This window comes from Lontra canadensis, unplaced genomic scaffold (genome assembly GCF_010015895.1).
Source record: "Lontra canadensis isolate GAN:19392208 unplaced genomic scaffold, GSC_riverotter_1.0 scaffold12, whole genome shotgun sequence".
Classification (NCBI taxonomy): Eukaryota; Metazoa; Chordata; class Mammalia; order Carnivora; family Mustelidae; genus Lontra; species Lontra canadensis.
Genome location: NW_022631006.1, coordinates 20,598,444 through 20,625,460, shown reverse-complemented (window position 1 = coordinate 20,625,460; position 27,017 = coordinate 20,598,444). Strand labels below are relative to the sequence as shown.

The 27,017-nt window shown below is 42.6% G+C and overlaps 1 protein-coding gene, 1 non-coding gene and 1 pseudogene across 4 annotated transcripts in view; all 3 read right to left on the bottom strand.

The window, feature by feature from the left end:
- Positions 1–1,792: 1,792 nt before the first annotated feature.
- On the bottom strand, positions 1,793–2,096 carry LOC116867283 (annotated as a pseudogene).
- Positions 2,097–2,163: 67 nt separating this feature from the next.
- LOC116867587 lies at positions 2,164–2,296 on the bottom strand. Its single transcript, XR_004382632.1, has one exon. It is a non-coding gene; the product is annotated as a small nucleolar RNA SNORA70 (small nucleolar RNA).
- A 6,061-nt stretch (positions 2,297–8,357) lies between these two features.
- Positions 8,358–27,017, bottom strand: part of GPR176 (G protein-coupled receptor 176) — a 130,858-nt gene continuing 112,198 nt past the window's right edge. For 2 of the 3 annotated variants that reach the window (XM_032856875.1, XM_032856877.1), the window contains exons 2-3: positions 15,700–15,952; positions 8,358–10,435 (exon numbers count right to left, since the gene is read on the bottom strand). In XM_032856875.1, coding sequence (XP_032712766.1) covers positions 9,313–10,435; positions 15,700–15,952 — 1,376 coding nt within the window. In that variant the 3' untranslated portion in view covers positions 8,358–9,312. Of the gene's footprint in view, positions 10,436–15,699; positions 15,953–16,322; positions 16,356–27,017 lie in introns of all 3 variants that reach the window. The other variant, XM_032856874.1, reaches the window with a different exon arrangement.

Sequence of the window (27,017 nt, the reverse complement as noted above, 5' to 3'; positions counted from 1 at the left end):
TCATACTTCAAAGTTATGAAATAAATTTGCTAAAAATGAGCTCTCAGATTTTGTTGTTCGTAGGGGTCGTTCCATGTGTTACTTATAATGCTCATTTTCATCCCTGTTCCCTGACTTAGCAAGTCTGGGGTCAAGTGCAGGAATCTGCATTTTGACAAATCTCTTGGTGATTCTGGTGCAGTAGAACTATGAGCGTGCTTTGAAAAACACTAGCTTAATACCGTTTTAAAGCGTAAACAGTAAGGCCACTGCTCTTCGAGGAGGCTCCGTGGAGTCCCCTGGAGGTTCGAGACACTGAGACCCTCCCCCCCAGGACCTCCTTTGTAAGTAGTCCTGAAAAAAACTGGGAAATGTTCTCCCTTCCCACTTCCTTGATGCTGAACCCTTTCTTCCCTCTTCCTGTCTATTGTGGAGCGCTATGGGAAATGGAGACGCCCCCCTTTTAAACATCGAAGGGGGAACAAGTTTGCCACTTCTCAATATCTATTGGCCCAAACACATAACGATACCCCTTGAATTTTTTAAGCGAGAGGAGTGAGCCCAGGCATTGTCATATGACATTGTTTAACTTGTCCAAGCGGTATGAATTTCAGAGGGCGGGTGGGGGACCCAAATTATGCCCTGAGACCAAGGAGACGCACAAAAATAAACACACACACACATACATGCACACAAACAGTGCAGCCTTCCATTTATAATCCAGAAAGCTAATAGAGGCTTGGTTTTTAAAAGATAGTAAATTAAATTAAAAATGAAGTAATCATCTAAATTCCAGAATGAATTTTGCGGGGAGGTCACCTTAGTTCTGCCCTCAAGAGAGAAGCTCTGCCAAGTGAGTCATTCACCAGCAAGGGAGAAATCTATTTCTCTTAGAGAATTCCCTGGCAGCCACTCTAGTTATCAGACTGGCTCCAAAGTTTGGTCACCTGTAGCAATTCCCTATCTATAAAGAGTTGCCAGAACATTCCAGAGGCTTGCTGCAGTTTCCATTGCTGGGTGCCAGTTGAGATTGCACTGCTCCACTCCTGGCCTGTCACCTCGGCCACAGGAGCGGATGAGACTGCTTGCAGATAACAGCTGAAGAGAAGTTTTGCAGTTTCACTGCAACAATCAATCCTGGGCTGAAACCCACTGTTTCTGAACACTGTCCAGGCATTGAGCGTCATGCTTCTCCTTGGGTTCCAAACCATAACTTCCATATGGAGCTAGGTCTCTGATCCTGTAGGGTTTAGGTTTTTGTTTTTTGTTTTAAAGATTTTATTTAAAATAAATATAAAGTTTACCTAATAATAGAAAATTATATAACTCAGATACTAAAAAATGTGTTTTAGTACATAGATCAGGAGACCCAATTTAAAACAATAAAAACAGGGGAACCTGGGTGGCTCAGTTGTTAAGTGTCTGCCTCAGGCTCAGGTGATGATCCCAGGGTTCTGGGATCAAGTCCCATATCAGGCTCTCTGCTCAACAGGAAACCTGCTTCTCCCTCTCTCTTTGCCCCTGCTTGTGTCCCCTCTCTCGCTGTGTCTCTTTCTCTCAAATAAATAAATAAAGGGCTGGACATGGGGCTCAATTGATCTCAGGACCCTAAGATCACGACCTGAGCCTAAGGCAGGTGTTTAACCGACTGAGCCACCCAGGTGCCTCTGGAACTCATGATTTTAAAATATGCCTAATCCATAAGCAAGATGTGGGGAGTGGAGACCAGCACTTTTATAAATGTCTTTTTTTTTTTTTTTTGACAGGAAGTTGGATTTATTGGTGGGCATGGATAGGGAGGGGATAGTGCCAAGGTTCTCATGAGTGCAGAACCCTCCATTTGTCCAAGAGGCCACGATTAGAGATGTATTTGACCCCACAGCCATCTGGGATAAACCACTTTTCAGCAACCATGTCTTCAAATTCATCCACATTGAACTTAGTAAAGCCCCACTTCTTGGAAATGTGGATCTTCTGGTGGTCAGGGAACTCGAACTCGGCCCTGCATAGGGCCTCAGTCACTCCTTGTTCTGCAACTCAGTATGGATGGACATGATGACTTGGCCAATGTGGACCCTGGCTACTGTGCCCTGGAGCTTTCCAAAGGCGCCCTGCATACTTGTCTGCAGGGTAAATTGGAGATAGCCATGAGGTTGGAGATATCCATGAGGACAGACCTCAAAGGGCTGTCTCCAAGGTCCCTTAGGGCAACCCATACAATCAACGGTCTCCATACAGTACCAAGGAGGCTACTGTTTGCGGCCATGGCACACGGGGCCCCATGGACAAAGAGCACAGTCAGCTTAATTGGCTGCAGAGTATGTCTTTCTCATGATGAAATGTAAATAATTCAGTAGATAGCCAGTTGAGAGGATGAAGAAATATTTTCCTAACGAAGGCTTTCCGTTTTCCTATCTGCTATTTACTGCAGATAGGTAACTGCGACTCTGGCACTCAAAAGTCCCTCTCAGCACTGACTCTTTGTGTCTCAAACGAGGGGGGGTGAGGAGTTGGAAGGGGTCTAGCCTCTGGCCCTGGCAGGATCACTAGACATGGTTAGGGAAAGGCTGAAAAACTCACTTAGCCAGAAGTAGTTTGCTGGAGGATTGGACTCAGTTAAAAGTGATTCACATAGCACATTAGATGAATTCAAACTTCAAGGGTCTTAAGCAGCAACACAGAGAAATCCATTCTCTCAGGCTTAAGGTCTCTGAGATAAAGAAGAAATCAGTAAACAGCACAGGGGTTGTTCATCAATCAGCAGCCAGGCTGGCTGCCGACCTGAATTTCTTAGCAACTCACTTCCTCCTAACACATCTTTTTTCTTAACTCAAAGTAGTATTTCCATCTGAACATACAAGGTGTTTATTACACTAGGAACTCCTCGATGTTTTGATGACTATTGGCTTTCTTGTTAAACCTCTTTCTTCTTTGATCATCCAAACTCTTTATTTAACAGAAGTTGATTTATTTTCCCTTCATTTCACCACAACAAACTGGAATTAATATTCTAATTTGGCTCAAAATGTTCTATAATTCATACATGGTTATGTAATTCATACATTGACACATAAAACCATTTTAAGTTACGCATCCCTGGTTTCTTATCAGGGCTCTGCCAGGAGTTGACCTGGGGCCTGGTCTTTTGACCTCCCTCAACCTGTTTCTTTGTCTAGTAAAAAAAAAAGGGCTGGATAAAGGCTTCTGAGTTTACTTTCAGATCTGAGTCTCTGGGATCACCCAATTTAAGTAGGCTTGGCTCCCTCTGGAAACAACCTGCTTGTGTGTCCCAGCCTGAACTACAACAGTATCCCTACCAGCATAAAAGACACCTGCTCAACAGGCTGGACAGAAAGAACTGCCTGTTTAGAAATATCCAGGCAATAGGAAAAGCCATCAGTCTTGTGCTCTGCAATCTACAAGCAAAGAATTAAACAAAGCAAAACAACAATTGGTGTGCCCTATTTTTCTAGCATGATGCAACTGAATGCATTGAAAATTGGTTTAGGTTTCATGAGATCTGGATTTCCATTCCCCTCTACTGTTGAATTCAGGAAGACAAGGCCCCTTCACTTCTACAGGTTTCAATTTACGAGTCCCTCTCTTGATTAATGGGGAGGTAACACCTGAGCACTTTTCCTTTCCTTACCTTGTAGAGAGAAATCAACATGTTCTTGAGATTCCATATGGAAGGTTTCCCTGCACTTGTTAGTAAAATGAGTACTTTTATTTCAAATAAAAGCAGCCTTCCAATCAAGATTGGAGAATGAAAGAAAGATGAATTATCAGGCCCGGTTCACATTCGTTATCTATTAAATGCTCATTAATCTTACAGTTTTTGCTACAGATGACGGTATTTTTGTGAAAACAGCCAGTTGTGCTTTTTGTTATGAATCTAGATTGTTACCTTGGCCCAGATTTGAAGGGACTCTGGATTCAGGCGGTACACTTGCATTCATATGTGTGTTTGTCCACGTTTCCCTGTTCAGGTACTGAGTCCAATCCTCCAGCAAACTACTTCTGGCCAAGTGAGTTTTTCAGCCTTTCCCTAACCATGTCTAGTGATCCTGCCAGGGTCAGAGGCTAGACCCCTTCCAACTCCTCACCCGCCCTCGTTTGAGACACAAAGAGTCAGCACTGAGGGGGACTTCTGAGTGCCAGAGTCGCAGTTACCTATCTGCAGTAAGCAGCAGATAGGAAAACGGAAAGCCTTCATTAGGAAAATATTTCTTCATCCTCTCAACTGGCTATCTACTGAATTATTTACATTTCATCATGGAAAAGGCATTTATAAAAGTGCTGGTCGCCACTCCCCCATCTTGCTTATGGATTAGGCATATTTTAAAATCATGAGTCCAGAGGCACCTGGGTGGCTCAGTCGGTTAAGCAACTGCCCTCCGCTCAGTAGATGATCTCAGGGTCCTGGAATCCATCAAGCACCGTGTTCAGCCCCGCATTGGACTCCCCGCTCAGTGGGGAATCTTTCTCCCTTTCCCTTTGCCCTTCCCCCAAGCTTATGCACATGTTCTCTCTCAAATAAATAAATAAAATATATATTTTTTTAAATCATGAGCTCCAGTCCAAGGTCTTAAAAACAAATCAATCTTGTAGGCCCTGATTTCTTCAAATATAGTAGGCTAAGGTCCTCCATGTTCTAAGTGCTATGACTATGTGAAGTAAATGGGCATTTTATGGAGAAAGACATGTCCTGAAGTTAAAGAAAAAACCTTGCCATCCATCAAATAAAACTGCTGAGGAAGATGCACACAGTCAGTGAAACGTAATTTTCCCTTTCCTTCAGAATTTCTTGTTAGCACTTGAACATTTACTGCTGTCTGTTTATTGCAAGAGCTTTCCTTCTCTCTCCTCAAGCCATGTAGAGGGCAGGAACCGTATCTTAAGTACTTTCTACACCACTATAATAGCACTATTAAATGCAATAATATTTACTGTTCCAAATGAATGAATCTTGTAAACATTTCAGATACTTGCAGAAAACAGTGTCAAGTGTCCCTGCGGAAGTGTGGGTGATGGCTTAGAGTGATTTGATGGCAAGGACTCTTAAACTAAAGGTAACCTCGGTGCAGAAATAAAAAGGACATGAGGCAGAAGACGATGTCTGGGAATACTCTTAGCCGAATGATCCCAATCTTGGCATGCCATTAAGAGTTTCTTAACATCTACTCTGCACCAAATTACTCTACAATGAAACCGGGGAGATCATGGAGCCGAAGGAAATTTGAGGAATAACGCTGAGAAAAACAGCTGTCAGGCATTAAGGGCTCTAATCCAGTCCCGAGTACAGTTTAATAATACATGCGAAGTGGGTATTCAAAAATAATCATAATAACGGATGATAATGATCATCAGTACTTCGGAGGGTGCAGCAAAAGAATCGGGCCTTAATCCCTTCTGTACTGTTTTTAGCTCTGTCTCTACTTGCGCCATCTCTGCGAGCTAATGATGTGGCCATCTGTGCTTCTAGTTTCCCCAGCTGCAGAATAGAGATCATATCGGTGCCTACTGCAAGTCTGCGGGCTGTGCACTAATATCCTCTGGTGAAACATAAAAATACAAAGCAGGCATCAAGAAGCCAAATGCTGCCAAGGGAATAAACTTTGAGGCAAAGAGTATTGTAAATTGAAACTAACTGAGATTTTCTAGATAATATTCTAACGACTGGAAGTAGTTAATGCAATAGTACTTATATTATGCTCACTTCCCATATTGTCTTAAGTAGACAGGAACACACGTTATAAATAAGTAAACCAAGTCCAGAATAGTTGAATTCATTAAACTCAGTATTTTTGTATCAATCTGAAATATTAGGTGGGATCTAAATTTCCAAAGCAAACTAGCATTACTTAAATTTGCTCTTAAAAAGTAGCAATAAGGGGTGCCTGGGTGGCTCAGTTGGTTAAGCGTCTGCCTTTGGCTCAGGTCATGATCCCAGGGTTCCGGGATCGAGCCCCACATCAGACTCCCTGCTCAGCAGGGAGCCTCCTTCTTCTTGCCTCTGTCTCAAATAAAGAAATAAAATCTCTCAAAAAAAAAAAAAAAGTAGCAAAAATTCTTGGATGCCTGGGTGGCTCAGTCAGTTAAGCAGCTGCCTTTGGCTCAGGTCATGATCCTGGGGTCCTGGGATCAAGTCCCGCATTGGGCTCCCTGCTCAGTGGAGTCTGTTTCTCCCTCTCCCTCTGCCACTGCCTCTTCTATTTGTTCTCTCTAAATAAATAAATAAAATCTTTAAAAAAAAAAAAAAAGTAACAATGGCTCTTAAATGTACTTTAGTGAATACACACAAAAAAAGAAAAAAGAAATATTACTTCTAGTTTACTTAGAAAATATGGAATTCAGAACAGCCTACAGCTGCCCAGAGTTGAACCAAAGGAATTATCTGAGTAAATTGACATTATTTGAGCCTATCAGCAGAAAGCCATTGGTTGCTCTGACTCCGAAAGCCTAAATCATCTTATTTTCTCAATTTCCTTTAATGATGTTTATGGTTTCTTCTTATTTTCTTTTGTTTAGTCTGATGGTATGCTGCAAAATTCAGGTTTTTAAGCTTATTTGCATTTTTATCCATACATTAGATTGTTTTAAAATATAACAAAAAGGCTAAAAACAAACACCCAACACTGTCCCAGAGACAATGACCTGCAATAATTTCAGCCAGTCACACATCTCCATATTTCGAAATATGTGTATTCTGCTCTGTTTTGCACCATTCAGTCTGGACATCACATGCATCCTGTCAGGGTAGATGAGGACATCGCTCTCCTGCATGATCATCCTCTCGACTTCTCCTCCACCTCCCCGATATCATTGTGACTGATCACATCTATATTCAGCATTTACATTAATACTCCCACTCGAGAGGGAAAGAAGGAAACAAACAAACAAAACAGAGCTCATTGAACTTTTTTGAGTTCAGAAACGGATTTTTAGTTTTTTATTAAAATGGAATTCTTCGAAGACTATAGAAATACACCTGGCAATGACCTGTTAGAAGTCAACCATCCGCTTCAAACATACATAAGAAATAACTCCCAAATTCTGCCTCACCAGAATGTATTAAGATGTACATATATGTTATCAGAACATCGAGGTGGCTACGTTTGACAGGTGCTTCTAAAGTAGACACAATTTTCTGACAGATTATGCTTCCCCTGGAGGAATGTTGTAACAATTGTGAGGGTTTTGAAAGTTGAGCTTGAAGGGTCACAGTTAACTATGAGGGCACAGAGCTCCAGATGGCATGCACAAAGGGCCTGGGGGCAGGGGGCGCCGAAAGGGTGTGGCAGTCCCCCGGTTTGTGCTGAGAGCACACAACACTGCAAGGAGACACAACACAAAGAGGAAGGCTTACCCTTTCCCAGGGAAAGGAAGTTGGGTTCATATTCTGGAATCACAAGACACCACACCCAGGAAGAGAACAGGAAAAGGAAACTCCCTACACATAGTCTGAGCTTCCTCCAAGGGACAACAGGAAGTGATCCATGAGGACCACTGCCGTTGGGATGCGGAAGGAAGTTTGCCGGTGAGAATGCCCACTTTTTGCCCATTCACTAAGGCTTGCTCAAGGCACTGGATTGCCCCCCCCCACAACATACTATTAACAAAAACAAAATGTCCTAGAGAGAAGAGTGGAGCTGGCACTTGATTTGCAGTCATTAGAAGTGCAATGTCATCAATGGTTTGAGTTTAGACTGGTGAATTCCACCCCAAAGTGAACCTGAATTGCTTGTGAGAGCCCCTCGCCAACCCCCCTGCACGCCCCGCCAGGAGGCTAATCTGTTGAGGACACTGTCCTCCTCCTCTATCCACTCTTGACTCCTGCTAAAACTCTACCAGAAAAGAGGAAGTGAAGGTGCCTTCCTGGGCTAGGGGCCGCCTTGGCATTTTAAAATGATTAAATTTTTCTGTTTTCTTACTCCATTGTGTCCAAAATGGAAAGAGAACCATAAAGTGACTGAAAATGAAGCTGGCCACACCTGGGTTCTGGAGTCATCATCAGAAGGAAGCCAGCTTTGACTTCTGTCACTCTTCTGGGCAGCATCACCTTTCTTAATCAAGTATTTTTAGCATGATGTTTCCAGAGGACTCCGTGCACACTAACTCTGCATCTTTTATTTTTTAATTTTACTCATTCATTTGGCAGAGAGAGAGAGAGAGAGAGAGAGAGCACAAGTAGGCAGAGAAGCAGGCAGAGGGGGAGGGAGAAGCAGGATCCCCACTGAGCAGAGAGCCCGATGTGGGCCTCAATCTCAGGACCCTGAGACTATGACCCGAGCCAAAGGCAGAAGCTTAACCCACTAAGCCACCCAGGGGCCCTATAACTCTCCATTTTTAAATTGCCTTTTAATTCCAAAAGTTTGCACAAGATAGTTTTTTTTTCTTTTTTTCAATATACTTCACTGCTACTGATGTTGACTTAGCCCCTTTCACATGAAATCAACATTGGAAGAGAAGAGACTACACAGTATGGACATTTTTGTCTTTCTTCTCTACCTCTTAGTTTCTCTCTCACTGGTTGAAAAATTAATGCAATTTAAGGGGGAAAGACATAGTAAAGCACTTGTAGTGTTTTCCAATCAACACTGCAGACAGAACTTTCTGAGGTTTTCAGTGGTGCCAGGAGAATGTCAGGATCGTCAAGACACAGTATCTCCTCCCTGACCCCCAAGCCATCTATTGCCTTGTCTGTCAAATGGGAGTGGAAGCTCCTTTCCTCATCTACATCCCAGTGAAAGAGATGAAGGGCTTCAGAAGAAACTGAGTCATCTGATCAGGCCTTTCAGAGAAAAGGTGTCAAATGCCAAGTCCCTATCTCCCCTGAAGATGCAGATCACTATGAAACATTTTTAAATATTTATCTTATTTGAGGATAAATATTATCCTATTGAGGATAAATAGGTCTTTTCTTAATGGCCACACCACTCCATAATCCTCTTGGGCTTCCCCTAGGGTGTCCTGCTCCCGCCAAACTCACAGATGTTTTTCTCTCCCTGTACTCTCTGCAGGGCCCAGGAACCAAGGAGTCCTCAGAAAATGCACAGGGAGTACCCATTCCAAGACCTGTTGCACACTGCCCAGCTTTTATGTCCACAGGGAGGAACACACACTTCACCTAGGACACAGACCACGGAGATGCATATATATATACTCCCTCAATAAAGAGGACAGTTGATCTTCTATAGATTTCCCTCTCATTCAAAAAGCAGGGGGCACACACAGGAGGAGGCAACCAGTACTCGGTTGCAATGAGATGCCCAAATCCTGCCAGAGCCAGAGCAAAGGGGAGGTGGGAGTGTGGGGGCTCGACAATCCTGACTAGGAATCCACCTTTGGAAAAATGCTCACTTTGTTGTTTCTGCTCATCTTCCGCTCCACCCTGCCTACCCTGGGCATCTTTGTCTGAATAAGCTCCTCTGGGGTGTTCCCCAAGGGGGGAAGCAGCCGCTTCTTGCTGTTTCGGGTCTCTGAGAGCCACTGAGGTGGCAACTCAAAGGGCCCAAAACCAAACTGCAGGGAGTACTTGTCAGGCAGTGTCTCGGGCTCCCCAGGCGCCGCTGACCACCCCTGGGATCTAGAGTCCGTGGCGCCCAGGAGAGGTACAGCAGGCGACCGCTGCAGTCCCTGCTCTCCCTCCAGGCAGGGCCCGAGCACCTCCTTGGCTGGGAGGTCGGCGGAGCCGGTGTACTTGGCCTCACTCTCTTCCTCATCCTCTGTGGGCTTAAAGATCTGCTGCTGCCCAATGTGGAACATCTCCAGGAGCTGGCTGCCCGAGCGCAGGCTGGGCTCCAGGCTGGCGTCGGCCACCCCGCCCCCTGCGCCGACCACATTCCGGCGACTGTAACGGTGGTGCAGTTGGACCAACGTCCCCACCAAGCACTTGCGGACAGACTTGTTCACGGTCAGGAAGAGCACGGGGTTGGCCAACAGAGAGACCTTGGGCAGCCAAATGGCCGTGAGCAGCAAGAAGACGGATGTGTTGGGGACATTAAGCACGGTCTGGTAGACGACCAGGGTGGCGTAGGGCACGCTACACAAGATGAACACTGTCACCATGGACAGCAAGGTGGCGTGCAGCTCCGCCTCCCGCTGGGAGGCGTAGGGGATCGAGATGGTGTTCTGTGGGGTCCGGAGGGCCGCAATGATGACCTTCTTCTTCTGGCTGGCGCTCAGGGCCCGGCGGATGAGGATCAGGAAGAGGAAGACCACAGCCACAGGCACGATGACCGTAGTGATGTTATAGATGAGCACGTACACCAGGTGGCCCAGCGAGTTGCTCCAGACTTCCGTGCAGGTGGACATGGCATAGATATCGGCCACGTTGGTCACTGCAAACACGGGCACGCTGGCCACCACTGCATGTGCCCAGATGTACATCACCAGCTCACGGGACTTGGCATCAGAGATTTTTCTCTCCAGTGGATAAAGGACGGAGTAGTACCTGCAAAACGCACAAGCAAACTCCATTGCACAGGAGAAGATACTGCTTAAGTGAGGGGCCTCTATCTGACTGAAAGTAGGAGGAAGAGGTGGAAAATGGGTCAAGTTCTTTTATTCTGCCTCGGATGAAGGGAATCACTGGGGAAACTGGGAAGCCAGACCTTAAATTTTGAGGGCCTTGCTGTATAAAATAAGCAATACGAGGCCAAAAAAAAAAAAGACCTTTTTCAAATGAGCAAAGAAGAGCCCCCTTGAGAGTCGTATGGGACTCTCAAGACTATCAGGAAAATAGGTAAATACTTGCATTTCATAGCTAACTTTATAAATATTACCACCAGCATTGGATCCCAAGGGGTGCCCTCGATACAAAGGATGCCATGTGCTGTAAAGACATCGATTTTTCAATTCAGGGATAAAGCATAACTTGTAAAAAAATTTTTTTACAGGGGCTAGAGGAGCTTATGGTCAATTTTCAAAGCCACTAATGGAAAGAAATTTACCTATGCACGTATCTAAAGCAGACTCATGGCACAGTGCACACATGGAAATCATTAGCATTTATAGCGGCTCTGGGCAAAAGAACCCTGAGAACCCTGTGTGAGGGACGGGACTCTGACAAGGTCCTTGCACAAAATCAATTCAACTGACAAAAATTATGCCTCCTTAATAGCCATGGTTCCCACGATGATCACTCAGTAACCCTCACAATTAATAAGTCTACAATGCCTGCATGATTAGATTTTTGCTAAAATCAGATCAGATCTTGCTTCCTTCAGGCTTTCACTTGATTAATTCTGTAATCAAAATTCCAAAAGCACCTTGTTTCAGTATCGCCCATGATTTAGGGAAACTGAGTAATTCTTCAGACCCCAGGAGCCACATCTGTCATGAGAGGGCTGTCACTAGCCATCAGACCTCCGGTGGGAGTACATTTCCACGGTCAGCGAAAGCTGGAGTTGACTTTACAACTCTACTAACATGTGTTGCCCCTGGGGCCAGGGAAGCAAGCATACCTTCCTGTCATGAGATCTGTGCCAGGTACACCAGGCACTGGGTCACAAAGATGAAAGGACATACAGGAATGTCTCTGAAGTCCGTGGGGGAAAAGGCATGCAAGCAAGCAGTTAAACCAAGGAGATGATGGCTCTTCTAGAGGTATGCATAAAGGAGGGACGGGGAAAAGGAGCACCTGGAGAAACGTCAACAGAAGGTGGCACTGTGGTGGAGTCTGGCAGGGGACAAGCTGGGGGAGAATGTTCCAGGCTGAGGGAGATACGAGGTGAGCACAACATGACCATGGATAATCAGGAATGGATGGAGCGTGGTGAAATGTGTCCTAGATCTCTTTCTGGGAGGGGAAAAAAAGAGAAAGAAGTGCATAGGTTATGCATGCTCTCAATTTTTTTTTTCTCCGAATACAGACAGACTTTTTCTAGTAACAGCTCCTTAATCTAATGTCAAGGTGCTATACCCACACATGAATACATTCCCATTGGTCAACTGCAGGTGATAAAACTCCGTTTCCACTGTGTAGTGGAAAAGCAAATGGGCTCAGTAGAAATCATCTTGTTAACATTTACATCTCTAGAAGATGATGCCAGAAGTGGCCTCCCAGTGAACTCACAGACTTGGAGCCAGGAAACAAGTATCTGAGCAACAAGTGAGAGAAAGGATTACCTTCCTTTCACCTTCATGCACACCACCCTACACCTGCCAGTAATTGGTTTCCCTGCATAATAAAATAGGATTTTTTTTTTTACCAGCCTTCTTTTTCTACTAAAAGCACATATTTACTTTTTTTAAATGATAGCAAAAATATAATCGATTTCCTGATGTAAAAAAAATAAGGATTTTTTATCATTTACATGTTTTCTTGTCTAAAGGCCCAGAAACCACCAAAGGGGATTAGTGCATTGCTTCAAGATATGGTACCAAACAGTTCAGAATAACGTGTCCCCACTCTTGTTCCATCCTGTTGTAAAAATATTTCAGGATTCATAGCAGTGTTATTCACAAAAGCCAGAAAGTGGAAACAACCCAAATGTCAACAAGTAAATGAGTGAACAAAATACGGTATAGCCATACGATGGAATATTATTCAGTAATAAAAAAGGAATGGAGCAAATTTTAAAGAGTAGATCCTAGGAGTTCTCATCATTGGAAAAAAAAATGTTATTTTCTTCTTCCTTTTTTCCCCCCTGTATCTGTATGACACGATGAATGCTAACTAAACTTACTCTGCCAGTCCTTCCACAACGTATGTAAATCCAATCATCTTGGCATACACCTTAAACTTATACATTGCTATATGTCCATTATATCTCAACAGAACTGGGGAAAAAAGGAAGGAAGCACTGATGGTTGGGCACAGATGAACATGAGGCTGAGTGAAAGAAGGCCGACGCAAAAGAACACGTTATGATTCCACAATATGCAATGTCCCCCACCACCCAGCGAAGCAAACATACAGAGATAGAGAGCAGATTAGTGGTTGCCTCAATGTGCAGCTGTGGAGGGTAATGACTGTAAATGAGCAGGAGGTATCTTCTTCACCTGAAAGTACACTTTCCAGATATTCAAAGACCTCCTGCCAAGCACGAAAAGAGACACATACAGCAAAATGGCATCGCGTGGAGCACATTCAGCTTGTTGAAGGGACTGAGTGACCCCCGTAATCTTTTTTGAATGAAAATCAGTCGACAACATTTAAAAACAATAAAATTCGGGATGCCGGGAGGCTCAGCCGGTAGAGTGTGTGACTCTTGTTCTCAGGGTCGTGAGTTCAAGCCCCACATTAGGTATAGAAATCACTTAGACATTAAAATCTTTGGGAAAAAATAAAAAAATAAGTAAAAATGATAAAACTCCAGATTTCTGATGTCTCTTCTAAGAAAGTCCTGCTGGTGGAGTCTAGATACCCACAAAGTAACCATTAGCTGCATCTGCTGAGTTATTTACCCTTATGAGCAGGAATGCAGACATAAAATCCCAATCTGACCAGTGACACTTGGCTTTGTCACCTATTTCACCTGGCCCTGGAGATGGTGAATTTCCAGTGAGAAACTCCCAAAGCTAGAGTGGCTCTCAGGCATATCTGAAGGTTCAATGATTGCCGACAATATATCTATGGAAAAATGTGCCCACCGAGAGGGAAGCCTAGAGAAAGACAGACAAATATTGATGCGGCCTATCCAAGAACAGGCCATAAATAATTCCTTTAAGTTTTTTTAAAGATTTTATTTATTTACTTGAGAGAGAGAGAGAGAGAGAGAGAGAGCATGAGAGGGGAGAGGGTCAGGAGGAGAAGCAGACTCCCTGCTAAGCAGGGAGCCCGAATCGGGACTCGATCCCAGGACTCCAAGATCATGACCCAAGCTAAGGCAGTCACTTAACCACTGAGCCACCCAGGCGACCTCATTTAATATTTCTTATTGTGGAGGAACATTAGGCTCCGAAAGGTTAGTCACTTTGCCCAAAGCAACCCAGCACAAAAGCAGTGTGTAGGCAGGGTTTAAAGTTACTTGGGGCTCCAGACTCCCCTCTCTTAAGTTAGGAGTCAGTGTCTCTTTCGAGTACACTGGGGACTTTGTGGGACTCTGTGTCCCTCCATGCAGATGACTCTGGGCAGCAAATCGAATCAGAGTTCCAGGACTGCAGCTTAAGTGACTCCATAGATTGGTTCTGCAATCCATGCCCTCATAGGTCATTAAGGTATAGTTGTGAATGGATAAAGAGTTTAAAAATTTCAAATTTGTGGAGTATCTGGGTGGCTCAGTCAGTTAAGTGTCTGCCTTCAGCCTGGGTCATGATCCCAGAGTCCTGGGATCAAGTCTCAAATTGGGGTGGGGGGCATCCCTGCTGAGTGGTGAGCCTGCTTCTTCCTCTCCCTCTGCCTATTGCTCCCCCTGCTTGTGCATGCTCTCTCTCTTCAAATAAATAAATATTAAAAAAAAAAAAGTAAAAATTCCAAATTCATCTAAAATCCAGTAAAATGGGGGCGCCTGGGTGGCTCAGTGGGTTAAAGCCTCTTGCCTTCGGCTCAGGTCATGATCCCAGCGTCCTGGGATCGAGCCCCACATCGGGCTCTCTACTCTGCAGAGAGCCCGCTTCCTCCTCTCCCTGCCTGCTTGTGATATCTCTCTCTGTCAAATAAATAAACAAAATCTTTAAAAAATAAAATAAAAAATAAAATAAAATCCAGTAAAATATATCAATGGGGATAAAGTCAGAAGAGCCTGCACTTTCCCCTCAGCAACGTTTCTCTCTGCAAATCTTGAAATCAAAAGTATTCACAGATGCAGAAGACTCCTCAGCTCTTGTTTGCTTATTTAGTTCTATTCTCTAAAATGTATTATTATCTCAGACTGTATTCTTGAAGTGTTCACAACAAAAGGAGAAGACAGAAAGCTGGTGATGACTGAGATCTTTACACTTGACCCTGATCAATTTGATCCAATTATGTACCAGGGCAGTAGCTAAGATGTGATTCATTTCCAAGTGAACATCTTTTTAAAGAGGACGGGAAGAGAAAACCACCACCACCACAATATAAAGGCTTGGAAATCAGTCCTCCAAAGGAATTCTAGAATTATCTTGTCGGGTCCAACTGGGCTGTCAAATCATTTGTTAAATAACCACTGAATTGTCCCCTTGTTCTTCCAGAAATGTTTTCATCCTACATCAAAAAGCACTAATTGCAGAGTTATCAATCAGATGAGCCACCTACTACAAATTGCAAGGCAAATACCAACGATTCCGACCAAGCTGAAGCTACACCAAGATCCAGCCTGCTCCAGCAACCTCGTGATGAACCCCACCCATCCCCATGCTACATCTTTTCTCAAGGTCCTATTTTCCCTAGCTGCTGTGCAATCAACATGTCTTTTGTGAGGCATCTGTTTTCGATATATATATATATATATATATTTTAGATTTTATTTATTTATTTATTTAACAGAGACAGACACAGTGAGAGAGGGAACACAGGCAGGGGGGAGTGGGAGAGGGAGAAGCAGGCTTCCTGCCAAGCAGGGAGCCTGTTGCAGGGCTCCACCCCAGGACCCTGGGATCATGACCTGAGCCAAAGGCAGACGCTCAACAACTGAGCCACCCAGGTGCCCTATTCATTCTCTTTCTACTGACCACTAGGGGACTACAAAGCAGTATGTGGAACATGGACTAGTCACCCTTTGCTTTGTGATGCTAATTTTTAATGCACTTAAAAAAAAAAAAAAAAAAGTTGAACCCCCAGCTACCCTGTCTTACCTGTCCAAGGCAATGGCAGGGAAGCTGAGGATAGTCACAGAGCAGAAGACTTTGTGCAAAAATTTGACGACCTTGCAGAAAAGCATGGTGTAGATCCACCAGCAGCAGTGAGGACTGGTGCTGAGGACGATGTCAAAGGGAACGCAGACCAGGCTGGCACAAATCCCAGAGCAGGCCAGGTTTTTAATGAACCTGTTGGTGACAGATTTGAACACGGTTGTGCGGCAAGTTGACCATAACACCATGAAGTTTCCTGGCCAGATATGCAAATAAATAAATAAATAAAATAAAATAAAAAAGTTTTTAAAATTAGAAATAAAAAAAATTAAATGAAAAGAAAGGAAGAAGAGAAAAAAAGGAAAGAAAGGAACAGGTTAAAAAAAGATCAGAAAACCACATCTGAGAGTTGATTTCAAAGGATTTCAAGTAAATACATATTCTATTGTCAATTTATGTGAAAGTATGAAATCACTTAGGTACATATCAAAAAGGCTGGAAGGATTTTTGGTGGTGACTTTTGTTATTTAATTTTAGACATAACAGTATTAGATGATGACTCAGTCTCATCTGGGTATACAAAGAATTTGCTAGATATTACTTAATCTCAGGCAGTCTATTCTTACCAAATTTGCAAACGACCTCCATGTTGCCAAACTCTGCAAGAAAAATATGACGCAAGCCACACATGTAATTAAAAATTTCTAGCAGCCCTATTTTGCAAAAATAAGCAGGTGAAATTTTAAGAATATACTTTATATCACAAACATTATTGTTTCAACATGTAATCATTACTTTTGAAAGTCCTGATGAGGGACACCTAGGTGGCTCAGTCAGTTAAGCATCTGCCTTTGGCTCAGGTCATGATCTCAGGGCCCTGGGATGGAGTCCTAGGTTTGGCACCTTGCTCAGCAGAGAGCCTGCTTCTCCCTCTGCCTGCGCCCAACGGTGCTTCTGCTCTCTCTCTCTCCTTCTGACAAATACATAAATAAAATCTTTTTTTTTTAAAGTACTGATAAGATACTTTTCATTCTTGTTTTTGCACTATCTTTGAAATTTGGTTTGTATTTTTTGTTATTATTTATTTATTTACTTGACAGACAGAAATCACTAGTAGGCAGAGAGGCAGGCAGAGAGAGAGAGAGAGAGAGAGAGGAAGCAGGCTCCCCGCTGAGCAGAGAGCCCGATTCGGGGCTCGATCCCAGGACCCTAGGATCATGACCTGAGCCAAAGCAGAGGCTTTAACCCACTGAGCCACCCAGGTGCCCCTGGTTTGTATTTTTTAATTGAAATATAACTGCCATATAACATCAAATTCATTTCAGGTATCCATGGTGTACATCTTGTTTTACACCTCCTAAAAAAGATTAGAGAGAGAAATACATATACCTTTGGTAGTACGTATAGCATGTGAGAATATTCTAAGTCAGTAGTTCCCAAACCTCACTGGGCATCAGAATTGCTCTACCAGACATACTGAACCACAGTTAATAGGTATGGAACTAGGAATCCGCACGTGGTAACAAGTACCCTGGATCCAGTTGGCCCCCAAAAGAAAGTTTCAGAAATGCCAGTCCTAAACAGAGATAGCTCCTGCCCAACAGTGTCACAGGGTCCCAGTCTTCAGGTAGGCAGGGCAGCCTAACTTACCAGTAAAGCTTGTACCTGGCGAGAGAGCCAGGTCCACTGGGTCTATCAGAAATTCCCCCAAGGGAATTTTTCTACCTCCTGTGCACGTGCTCAGAGAATGTGCTCTTAACACTGAGCCCACAGCTCAGCCTCACTTAGAAGAATGAGAGTGCCAGGAAAGGACCAGCAGGGCTCCGGGCTGTAGCCAGTCACTCTAAGGACCTGCCTCAGTGCCTCTGATGTTGACATAACTTTCTGTCATGAGTCTCTCTTCCGATATAATATTCTATAGCTACCTCTTACCTGCCAGACAAAGGGGAAAAAATAGCCACTGTGTTTAGGTAAGTAGGCCAGCTCCATCCAGGAAATTCTCTCCCAAACTTTCCCTACATCGGTATGTTGCCTCAGTGAGAAGAAACGAGCAGTGTAAATATATACACATTTATTCAGTGTAAGAGGGCCTTATACGAATACCACCACCTCAGGTCCCCTCCAGCTTGCCTGTCACCAGGGTGAGAAGCTGAGCAGTAACAATGTACTTGAAGCTCTGCTGATTTGGGGAATTTTTCCCCTGGCTTCTTCCCACTGAAGCACAGACTGGAATCTGGCTGAAGCATCTTAAACTCTGGTAACCTCCCAACCATGAAATAGTCCAGTTAAAGAAACCTGTCCCGGGGGCCTGGGTGGCTCAGTGGCTCAAGCACCCAACACAAGTAGGCAGGGAGGAAGGCAGAGAGAGACAGGGAAACAGACTCCCTGCTGAGCAGAGAGCCCGACGTGGGGCTCGATCCGAGGACCCTGAGATCATGACCTGAGCAGAAGGCAGAGGCTTAACCCACTGAGACACCTTTAATCATACATTTTATTTGTATGTTCACACTTGTGAATGAAGAAACTTGTTTTCAATGACTTATTAAAAAACCCGAGACTGCTATAATCACATTTTATCTCCACTTATTTATAAAGCTGTAGGTGGCATCTGGAGCCTAATCCCTTTGGCTATTAAGAAACTGAAACTGAGGACGCCTGCGTGGCTCAGTGGGTTGAGCCTCTGCCTTCAGCTTGGGTCGTGATCTCAGGGTCCTGGGATCGAGTCCCGCGTCGGGCTCTCTGCTCATCAGGGTGTCTGCTTCCCCCTCTCTCTCTGCCTGCCTCTCTGCCTACTTGTGATCTTTCTCTGTCAAATGAATAAATAAAATCTTAAAAAAAAAAAAAAAAAGGAAAAAAGAAACTGAAGCTGAAGAAGCCTGTGCTCTTCCCATTTTCTAAACTACCTCTCTCACTTAAAAACTGACTTATCTGGTCTAAGAAACTGAATTAGACCACAATATCAGGAGAGGAGCATCCACACTCAATCTCTAATTGACCACACGTAAGAAAAAAGTTATGTTGATATATACTCTCTCTCTCACACACGTACTCACACTTGTCAGCACATAAGCATACGCATACACATTCATGCACGCAAATAAATACACAAGTTAAAATAATTACATATTTGATCATTTCATCTTACTAGCACTTAATTTTTTTAACACTTTATTTATTTATTTGACAGAGAGAGCAAGAGAGCACAAGCAGGGGGAACAGTCGAAGGAGATGGAGAAGCAGGCTCCCTGCCAAGCAGGGAACCTGATGCAGGAATTGATCAGAGGACCCCGAGATCATGACCTGAGCCAAAGGCAAATGCTTAACCATCTGAGCCACCTAGGCGTCCCTTATTAGCACTTTAGATTCTTCTTAGCTTTATAAGGCATCCTAAGGATAACTCAGTATATGTTTTAAGTAATACACTATTTGACCTCAGGATACTTTTTTATTTTAGAGATCATGTTCTAAATCACCTAATCCCCCTTGGAAATAATTCAAGTTCTGTACCCATTATCTTTCCCTATATATGCTCATTATACATTCTAATACTGGATTCCATGGCAATATTCAGTGGCCAAGCTGTGGGCACAGCAACACAGTACACACACAGCACACAAAACCAAGAGGGGACCAAGAGGTAGAGGGTGATGGCATTGGGACAAACCTTCCTTCCCTGGGACTACTGCTACTCTACCATTCTTCCCAATTTAAAATACAAATAAAGATTTCTCTTTACACATGTACCTGCTACTTACAAATAACTGATGTTGAAGACATAGACATGTCAATTAACTACTACTCACAGATAGTGCTTGACAGACCTTAAGGAAATAATTAGGCAACTAAATTTTGCCCCTAATAAATTCTGACTGTGGGTGTCCTTTTTAAGCAGTTTGCAGTCTTTGCATATTTGGGAATAACAATCCTGTGTTAAAGGGACTAATAACCAAAATGAAATATTCCAAAAGTACCTTGGGAAAAGAGTATGCTTTTGGGAACCCTCCTGGGCAAACAGATAAATTACTCTTTAACAACAATCCACTTCTCCAGAGACTTACAGCAGCGAAAACATTCTTCGTCCTGCTTTTCCAGAAAGCTAACATACCACCCAGAACATTCTAAAAATTGAATCTTGGAAAAAAGCAAATAAACACCGGAGGCAACGTTAAATTTTAAGAAAAATCCTAAGACAACAAACTCTCAAGACAGAGGCCAAAGTGAATGAGCAAGGGTTAGAAAGACTACAAAGGAATGTTTACTCTCAGCAAACACCATGTAATATAAGAGCAAAATTTTAAGCAAATTAGGTCATACCATTCCATAATAGAAGAAAGAGAACGAACAACTACTTTGTGCATATTGGAATTTTAAATTTCTTCTTTGCTTCAGTTTGCAAACACCCCCTCCCCCGAAAATAAACAAAAACGGAGTCTCTTAAGTTAAAAGAATTATGTAAAAAGAATGTTAGTAAACGCTTTTAATTAACATGCCGGATAATAATATGAATGGTTTTTAGCCTTTTTACTTAAACTGGGCTTCCTATAGACAGCAAAGAGTTAGCTCTTCTTTAACTGATCTGACAATCTCTTTTGTGTTTAGATCATTTACATTTAATGTAAATATTGATATGGGTGGAGTAAAATCTGCCATCTTGTCAGCTGTTTCCTATTGTCCTACCCATTTTTTGTTCCTTTTTTCCTCTTTATCATCCTGATTTTGAATTGAATATATTTTAGAATTCATTCTATTTCTACTGTTGTCTTATTATTTACACATCTTTTAAAAATGTTTGTAGTGGTTTCTCTGAGTTTACTGCTTACATCTTTAATTACAGTGTACTTTCAAATTCTGTTATACTGCTTTACATGTAGTGTAAGAATCTTCTAACACTGTATTCTTAATTCCTTCCTCCCACTCTTTCTACTCCTGTTGTCATACATTACTTTTATATACACTATAAACCCAAAATACATTGCTGAAGTTTTTATTTTCAGCAATATATTTTAATTTAAGAGTAATTTAAAATAAAAGAAAAAAGCTTTTTATATTTATCTTCCCTTTAATCGCTTTGGGAGATCTTCATCTCTTTGTGTATATCCAAGTTTCTGCCTGGTATCATGTTCCTCCTACCTGAAAAATTTCTCTCAACATTTCTTGTAATGCAGGTCTGCAAGTAACTCATTTCTCGAAGTCTGTCAAAAATGTCTCCTTTCTCCTTCACTTTTTTTTTTTAAGACTTTATTTATTTATTTGACAGACAGATCACAAGTAGGTAGAGAGGCAGCAGAGAGAGAGAGAGGAGGAAGCAGGCTCCCCGCTGAGGAGAGAGCCCCACGTGGGGCTCGATCCCAGGACCCTGGGATCATGACCTGAGCCGAAGGCAGAGGCTTTAACCCACTGAGCCACCCAGGCGCCCCCTTTCTCCTTCACTTTTGAAAGAAATTTTTGCTGGGGATAATTTTCTGAGTTGAGGGTGGTTTTTCACCAGTACTTGACAGAAGTTGCTTTATTGTCTTCTGGATTTTATAGTTTCTGATAATACATCTGCCTTAACTCTTACCTTTGTTCTTTTGCATGTATTCTATTTTCTCTAACTTCCTTCAAATTTTCTCTTTCTCTTTGGTTTTTAGCAGTTTGAATATGATGTGCTAGAAGAGTGTGTGTGTGTGTGTGTGTGTGTGTGTGTGTGTACACACCTGGTTAGGGCACTCTGATCTTCTTGGATCTATGGTTTGAGATCTTTTATTACTTTTGGAAAATTCCTGGCTAGCCAATTATCTCTTCAAGTATTTCTTCGGCCCCATTCTCTCTCACTTCTACTTCTGGGATTCTAATTACATGTAGTTTGTGTGGTAAACAGAATAATGCCCAACCAACCAAAGATGTCTATATCCTAATCCCTGCCAACTATGAATATATTAGGTTACATGACAAAGAGGAATTAAGGTTCCTCTTCAGTTGACCTTAAGACAGGGAGATTATCCTGGATTATCATGGTTTTAAAAATTTCTATATTTGATGATTTCAATACCTGGATCATACCTGAGTTAAGATCTTTGATTCTTTGTCTCTTGAAGTGGGTTATTTTTCTTGCTTTTTATGTCTCGTGATTTTAGGTTGAAAGCTACGTATCACCTTTAGGATAGTAGATACTGGTAAATAGTATCTACAGGACATTTGGACAGACATGCATATTCTCACACTCATACACAATGATACCAAAACACTATTTAGGAGAGATTCCAGATACCGGGCCATGGGTCCACAACTTCATTTAGTGGTCCTGTAAATACACACAGCATTTACATACCCGAAAATCAGTAAACAACATTTTTAGACAAATTTTATTATTATGATTATTATTATTGTTATTTTAGAGGAAGAGAGAGAGAAGAGGGGCAGAAAGAATCTTAAGAAGGCTCCATACCCAGCATGGAGCCCAAAGCGGGGCTCAATCTCACCACCCTGAGATCATGACCTGAGCCAAAATCAAGAGGCAGCTGCTTAACTTACTGAACCACCCAGGTAACCCAAGACATAACATGTTTGATCATCTTTTAAAGTGAGAGAATAGGAAAAGAAGATAAGGAAAAAAAGGAAGACCGGGTACTGAGAAACATAAATATTTTGTGTGGCGTAGACACCTTCCATTACTAAACCATGCCACAAACCTACAGTTCTTAAATCTTCATAATCATTGGGATCACCTGGGAAGCTTTTAATATACAGATTCCCAGGTCTCAGCCCAACCGAATAAGAACAGTAGAAAACCTGGGCACCTTAATTTTATGTGCTCAGTAGGAAGTTCAGATAACAGCCAGGGAGCACTCCTACAGCCACTCACTGTCAGCCTTCACCATACCGAGCATCTCAATGTACTCATTGTTTGTTTTTTTTTCCAAATATAAAGAGAGCCCTTCCCCAGTACTGAAAGCAAAAACATGCCAAGTCACACTGAGCTCTAATTATAATCTCTATGGAGCCCTAAGGAACTCCTTCTTTGGTCAGTAATCAGTGCTAGTCTGCTGCTCAGCTTCTCAACATGGCCTCTTCCTACCAGAGGAGACATACAAGGATGACATCTCTGACCAATTTTTATTATCTATGCTCATCAACTCGTGGCATCGTTCCCAGCTGCTCACCACCATTGGCAAAACAGAAAGGATAGACAGATTTTAATTAACTGCAATCCATTTATTTCCAGTTTTTAAAAATGAGCTCATTCATGTCATAGCCATAAAGTACACTGGGAGTATATATTTTGTTTTATGAAGAGGAGGAAAAAAAAACAGAAAAATAGAGTGTCTTACTGAAAGCTAAGCTGCACAGGGAAGAAGGAAGGATGAAACAAAAGAGAATGAAACCCAAGATTCTTGCTCTCCGGATTACAGTTCTGATTATTGTATAATATAATTTATACCCTGGTCATTAGGACTGCTCTAATTACTTGGGAGGTCTAGAACTTCAGGGCACCATTTTTGTTTGGGGCTGTTTTTCTGTGTTTCCCAAGTGAAACACTTTATTGTTTCTTGTAATTATTAAGGCAACCCATAATTTTGAAAATTCAGAAAATGAATAAAGAGAGAAAGAATAAAGAATAAATAAGACAGTAAAAATAAATAATAAAGGAAATAAGTAAAAATTACCCACCTAGTGGTAACTCTCTGTAAGCTTAAACTACATAACCTTCCAAACTTTTTTTTTTTTAATTTCAGCGTAACAGCCAAACTTTTTTTTTTAAAGATTTTTTATTTATTTGAGAGATCGAGAGCAAACACATGATGGAGGCAGGAGGGGAAAAGGGAGAGGGAGAAGCAGACTCCCCTGCTGAGCAGGGAGCCTGATCTGGGCCTTGATACCAGGACCCCAGGATCATGACCTGAGCCAAAGGCTGATGCTTAACCACCTGAGCCACCCAGGCACCCTATCAAAATTTTGTTATATATACAGACTTTTGTTTATGCCAGTGGGACCAACCTATGCACACTGTTTTTCGTTTTTTTAAGATTTTACTTATTTATTTGAGAGAGAGCATGCCAGAAAGAGTATGAGCGGTTGGGGGTGGGGGGAACGAGAGGGAGACAAGCAGATTCTCTGCTGAGCACTGACCCATGCAGGGCACAGGGCTCGATCCCAGGACCTAGAGATCATAACCTGAGCCGAAGGCAGACACTTAACGCACTGAGCCACCTGGGCGCCTCTGCTCACTGGTTTTTAACTAGATCTTGTCACCATATCAACCATCTTTCTAGGACAATAAATAAAAATAAATCTGTTATCATTTTACCAGCTACATAAACCCAACAGTGCTTTCACAATTATATCCAAATTTATTTCATTCTTTGCATACTGGTGAGCTTTTTAAAAGCTGTTTCCAATATATCTATCTCTAAAATATAATGCTGAGATCAACACCCTTATACGTATAAATCTTTGGCAACTAAACTGATTATTTACTGAGGACAAATTCCTAGAAGCAGAATTTCTCAGTCAAAATACTTACACATTTTTATAAACATAGCTAAATGACCCCCCACAAAAGGCATAGGAGAGAGTTGGTTTCCAAATATGCTTGCTAAAAATTCTACAATCTCACTAAAATGTTTGGAATTTGGTATGTTTCTTCAATCCTAGGATTTATGTTTTCCTTATTTCTAGAAAATTTTCAACCACTGCCTTTCTGAATTTTGCCCTACCCTCTTTCCCTTTATTCTCTGCTTCTGGAACCCATACTGGACTTATATTAGGCCTCATTCTATTGGTTATATCTCTTGACCTTGCGTTTGTATTTTCCATCAATTCATCCTCTCCTGACAGCTGGGTGGTATTTCTCAGGTCTACCTTCCATTTTATCAATTCTCAATTCATCTGAAAATAATCAAATCAAATTATACTTTTTAAAGTAGCTTCTTGAGTATTAACCCTTTTGAAATCTGAATTTAGATCTATAACCAGCAGAACTGCCTACTCTTGATTCCCAGTGTCCAGTTATGTTACCATGGGCTTCTGTTCCTTCTTTAATATGTAATCATATTTTTTAAAAGATTTTATTTATTTACCTGACAGAGAGATCACAAGTAGGCAGAGAGGCAGTCAGAGAGAAAGGGGGAAGCAGACTCCCCACCAAGCAGAGAGCCCAACACGGGGCTCGATCCCAGGACCCTGAGATCATGACCTGAGCTGAAGGCAGACGCCCAACCCACTGAGCCACACATGCATCCCTGTAATCATATTTTTAAATGCTTATAGTTGTTTTTTTTTTAAAGATTTTATTTATTTATTTGACAGAGATCACAAGTAGGCAGAGAGGCAGACAGAAAGAGAGAGGAGGAAGCAGGCTCCCCGCTGAGCAGAGTCTGACGTGGGGCTTGATCCCAGAATCCCAGGATCATGACTTGAGCTGAAGGCAGAGGCTTTAACCCACTGAGCCACCCAGGTGCCCCAAAATGCTTATAGTTTTTAAGATTATTCTGCTGTGTGTAGTACTTGATGGCTCAATTCCCAGACTCTGGGATCGTGACCTGAGCCAAAGGCAAATGTTCAACCAATTGAGCCACCCAGGTGAAACTCATATGACTTTTAATGTTAACCTATAAGCACATCATTTGTGGGAGTTATTTTTCCCTGGGAAGCTATATTCCTTGGTTAGAAGTATTCTAAGGATGCCTGGAATCAAGCCCCTCATCAGGCTTCTTGCTCACCAGCGAGCCTGCTTCTCCCCCTGCCTGCCGTTCCCCCTGTTTGTGCTTTCCTTCTCCCAATCTCTGATAAATAAATAAATAAAATCTTTAACAACAACAGAAATTATTCCAAATGCCTAGCCAGGCACACATTTATTACTTTGTTGCACTTCATATGCAAATAAAAGACAGTAAGGTTGAAGGTCCATTTTGAGAAAGATTAAGTATGTGTAGGGAAATTTTTATCCTAGGGAGAGGCAGGATATTTTAATGACTAAGAGCACAAGAGCATGGACCCTGAAACCTGACTTCTGGATTCAAGCCCCACCTCTACTATTTAGGAACTGTGTGTTACTGGATAAATTAAACTGATTGTGCCTCAGCTTCATGTGTGAAGTGAGCACACTAACAATGCCTACATCCACTGGACAACATGAGCATTAAATGAAACATATTGACGAACAGCACTGAGAACAGCTCATAGCCCATAATATGTGGTAGGTAAGTGTTCTATATTCTGTATTCTAATGTTCTATGTTACAGTTATCATGAGCTGCACAAAGGAGAGGTCTGACAAACGGAGAAAGAGTGAGAGCCTGGCCCAGAGGAAAAGAAACCTGGGGTCCTGTATAAAGATGCAAGAGGGCAATTCACCAGAGGGACTTGGAAGTAATCAGGACTGAGAAACAAAGCCGGACTGCTGGGCCTTCGAGTTCCAAAAGGAAGGATGGAGTATGCCAAGAAGAATAACCTGGTTTAACTCATGGAGGTCTCCTGGGCAGTGCTTCTCAGCAGAATCACAGCAGGCTGTTTCGTGGGTCAGGACGGGGGCCTGGTTCGATCGCCTCCAGGCAGCTATAGCAAACTCCAAGCTGTCGTCTCAGGCCTACAGGACACACAGCTTGTCTCCACTCTCCTTGCCAATATCTGGAGTCAGCAATGTCATTAAAGCCTTGTTGCCCTGGTGGGGGCTGGAGGGTGAGATGGGCAGGAGCTGCCCCAAGATCTGCCACTTTGTGGAACGTCCAGCCTCTACTTGTGCTGCACATGAGAGGTCTCAGATCAAGGATGTGTCTTCTCCAGGTGGAGTCCTGCTTCTAGAATCCATCAAAGCCATAACAGAATATTCGAAACGCCCCATAGAAATCTTGCAGCAGCACACAAACATGACAGATCTTTTCTTATAAAAAAGATTTGATTCTTTTATTTGAGAGAGAGAAAGCACAAAGAGAGAGAGAGAAGCAGACTCCTGTTGAGCAGAGAGCCTGATGCAGGACTGGATCCCAGGACCCTGGGGTCGTGACCTGAGTTGAACGCAGATGCTTAACTGACTAAGCCACCCAGGCACCCCCCACCATGATATATCTTAATAGAGCACCAAAGTGAATTAAAAACCACAAAGGGTCAAGAAAATTAAAAAAGGAATCAATGATCTTGGCATGGTTAAGAAAAATAAAAAATCTCAAAAGTAATGGTCACTGCCTGATAATGCTTTAAATCCAATTATCTAAACAGCTTGAAGTCAGCAAGACATTATTGAGGGCACAGGCTTTGGAGTCAGAAGACCTTTACCAACTCTGTATTCTCTGCCAAGTTATTTAACTTTGTTAAACCCCAGTTTCCTCGTTTTAATAAACAGGA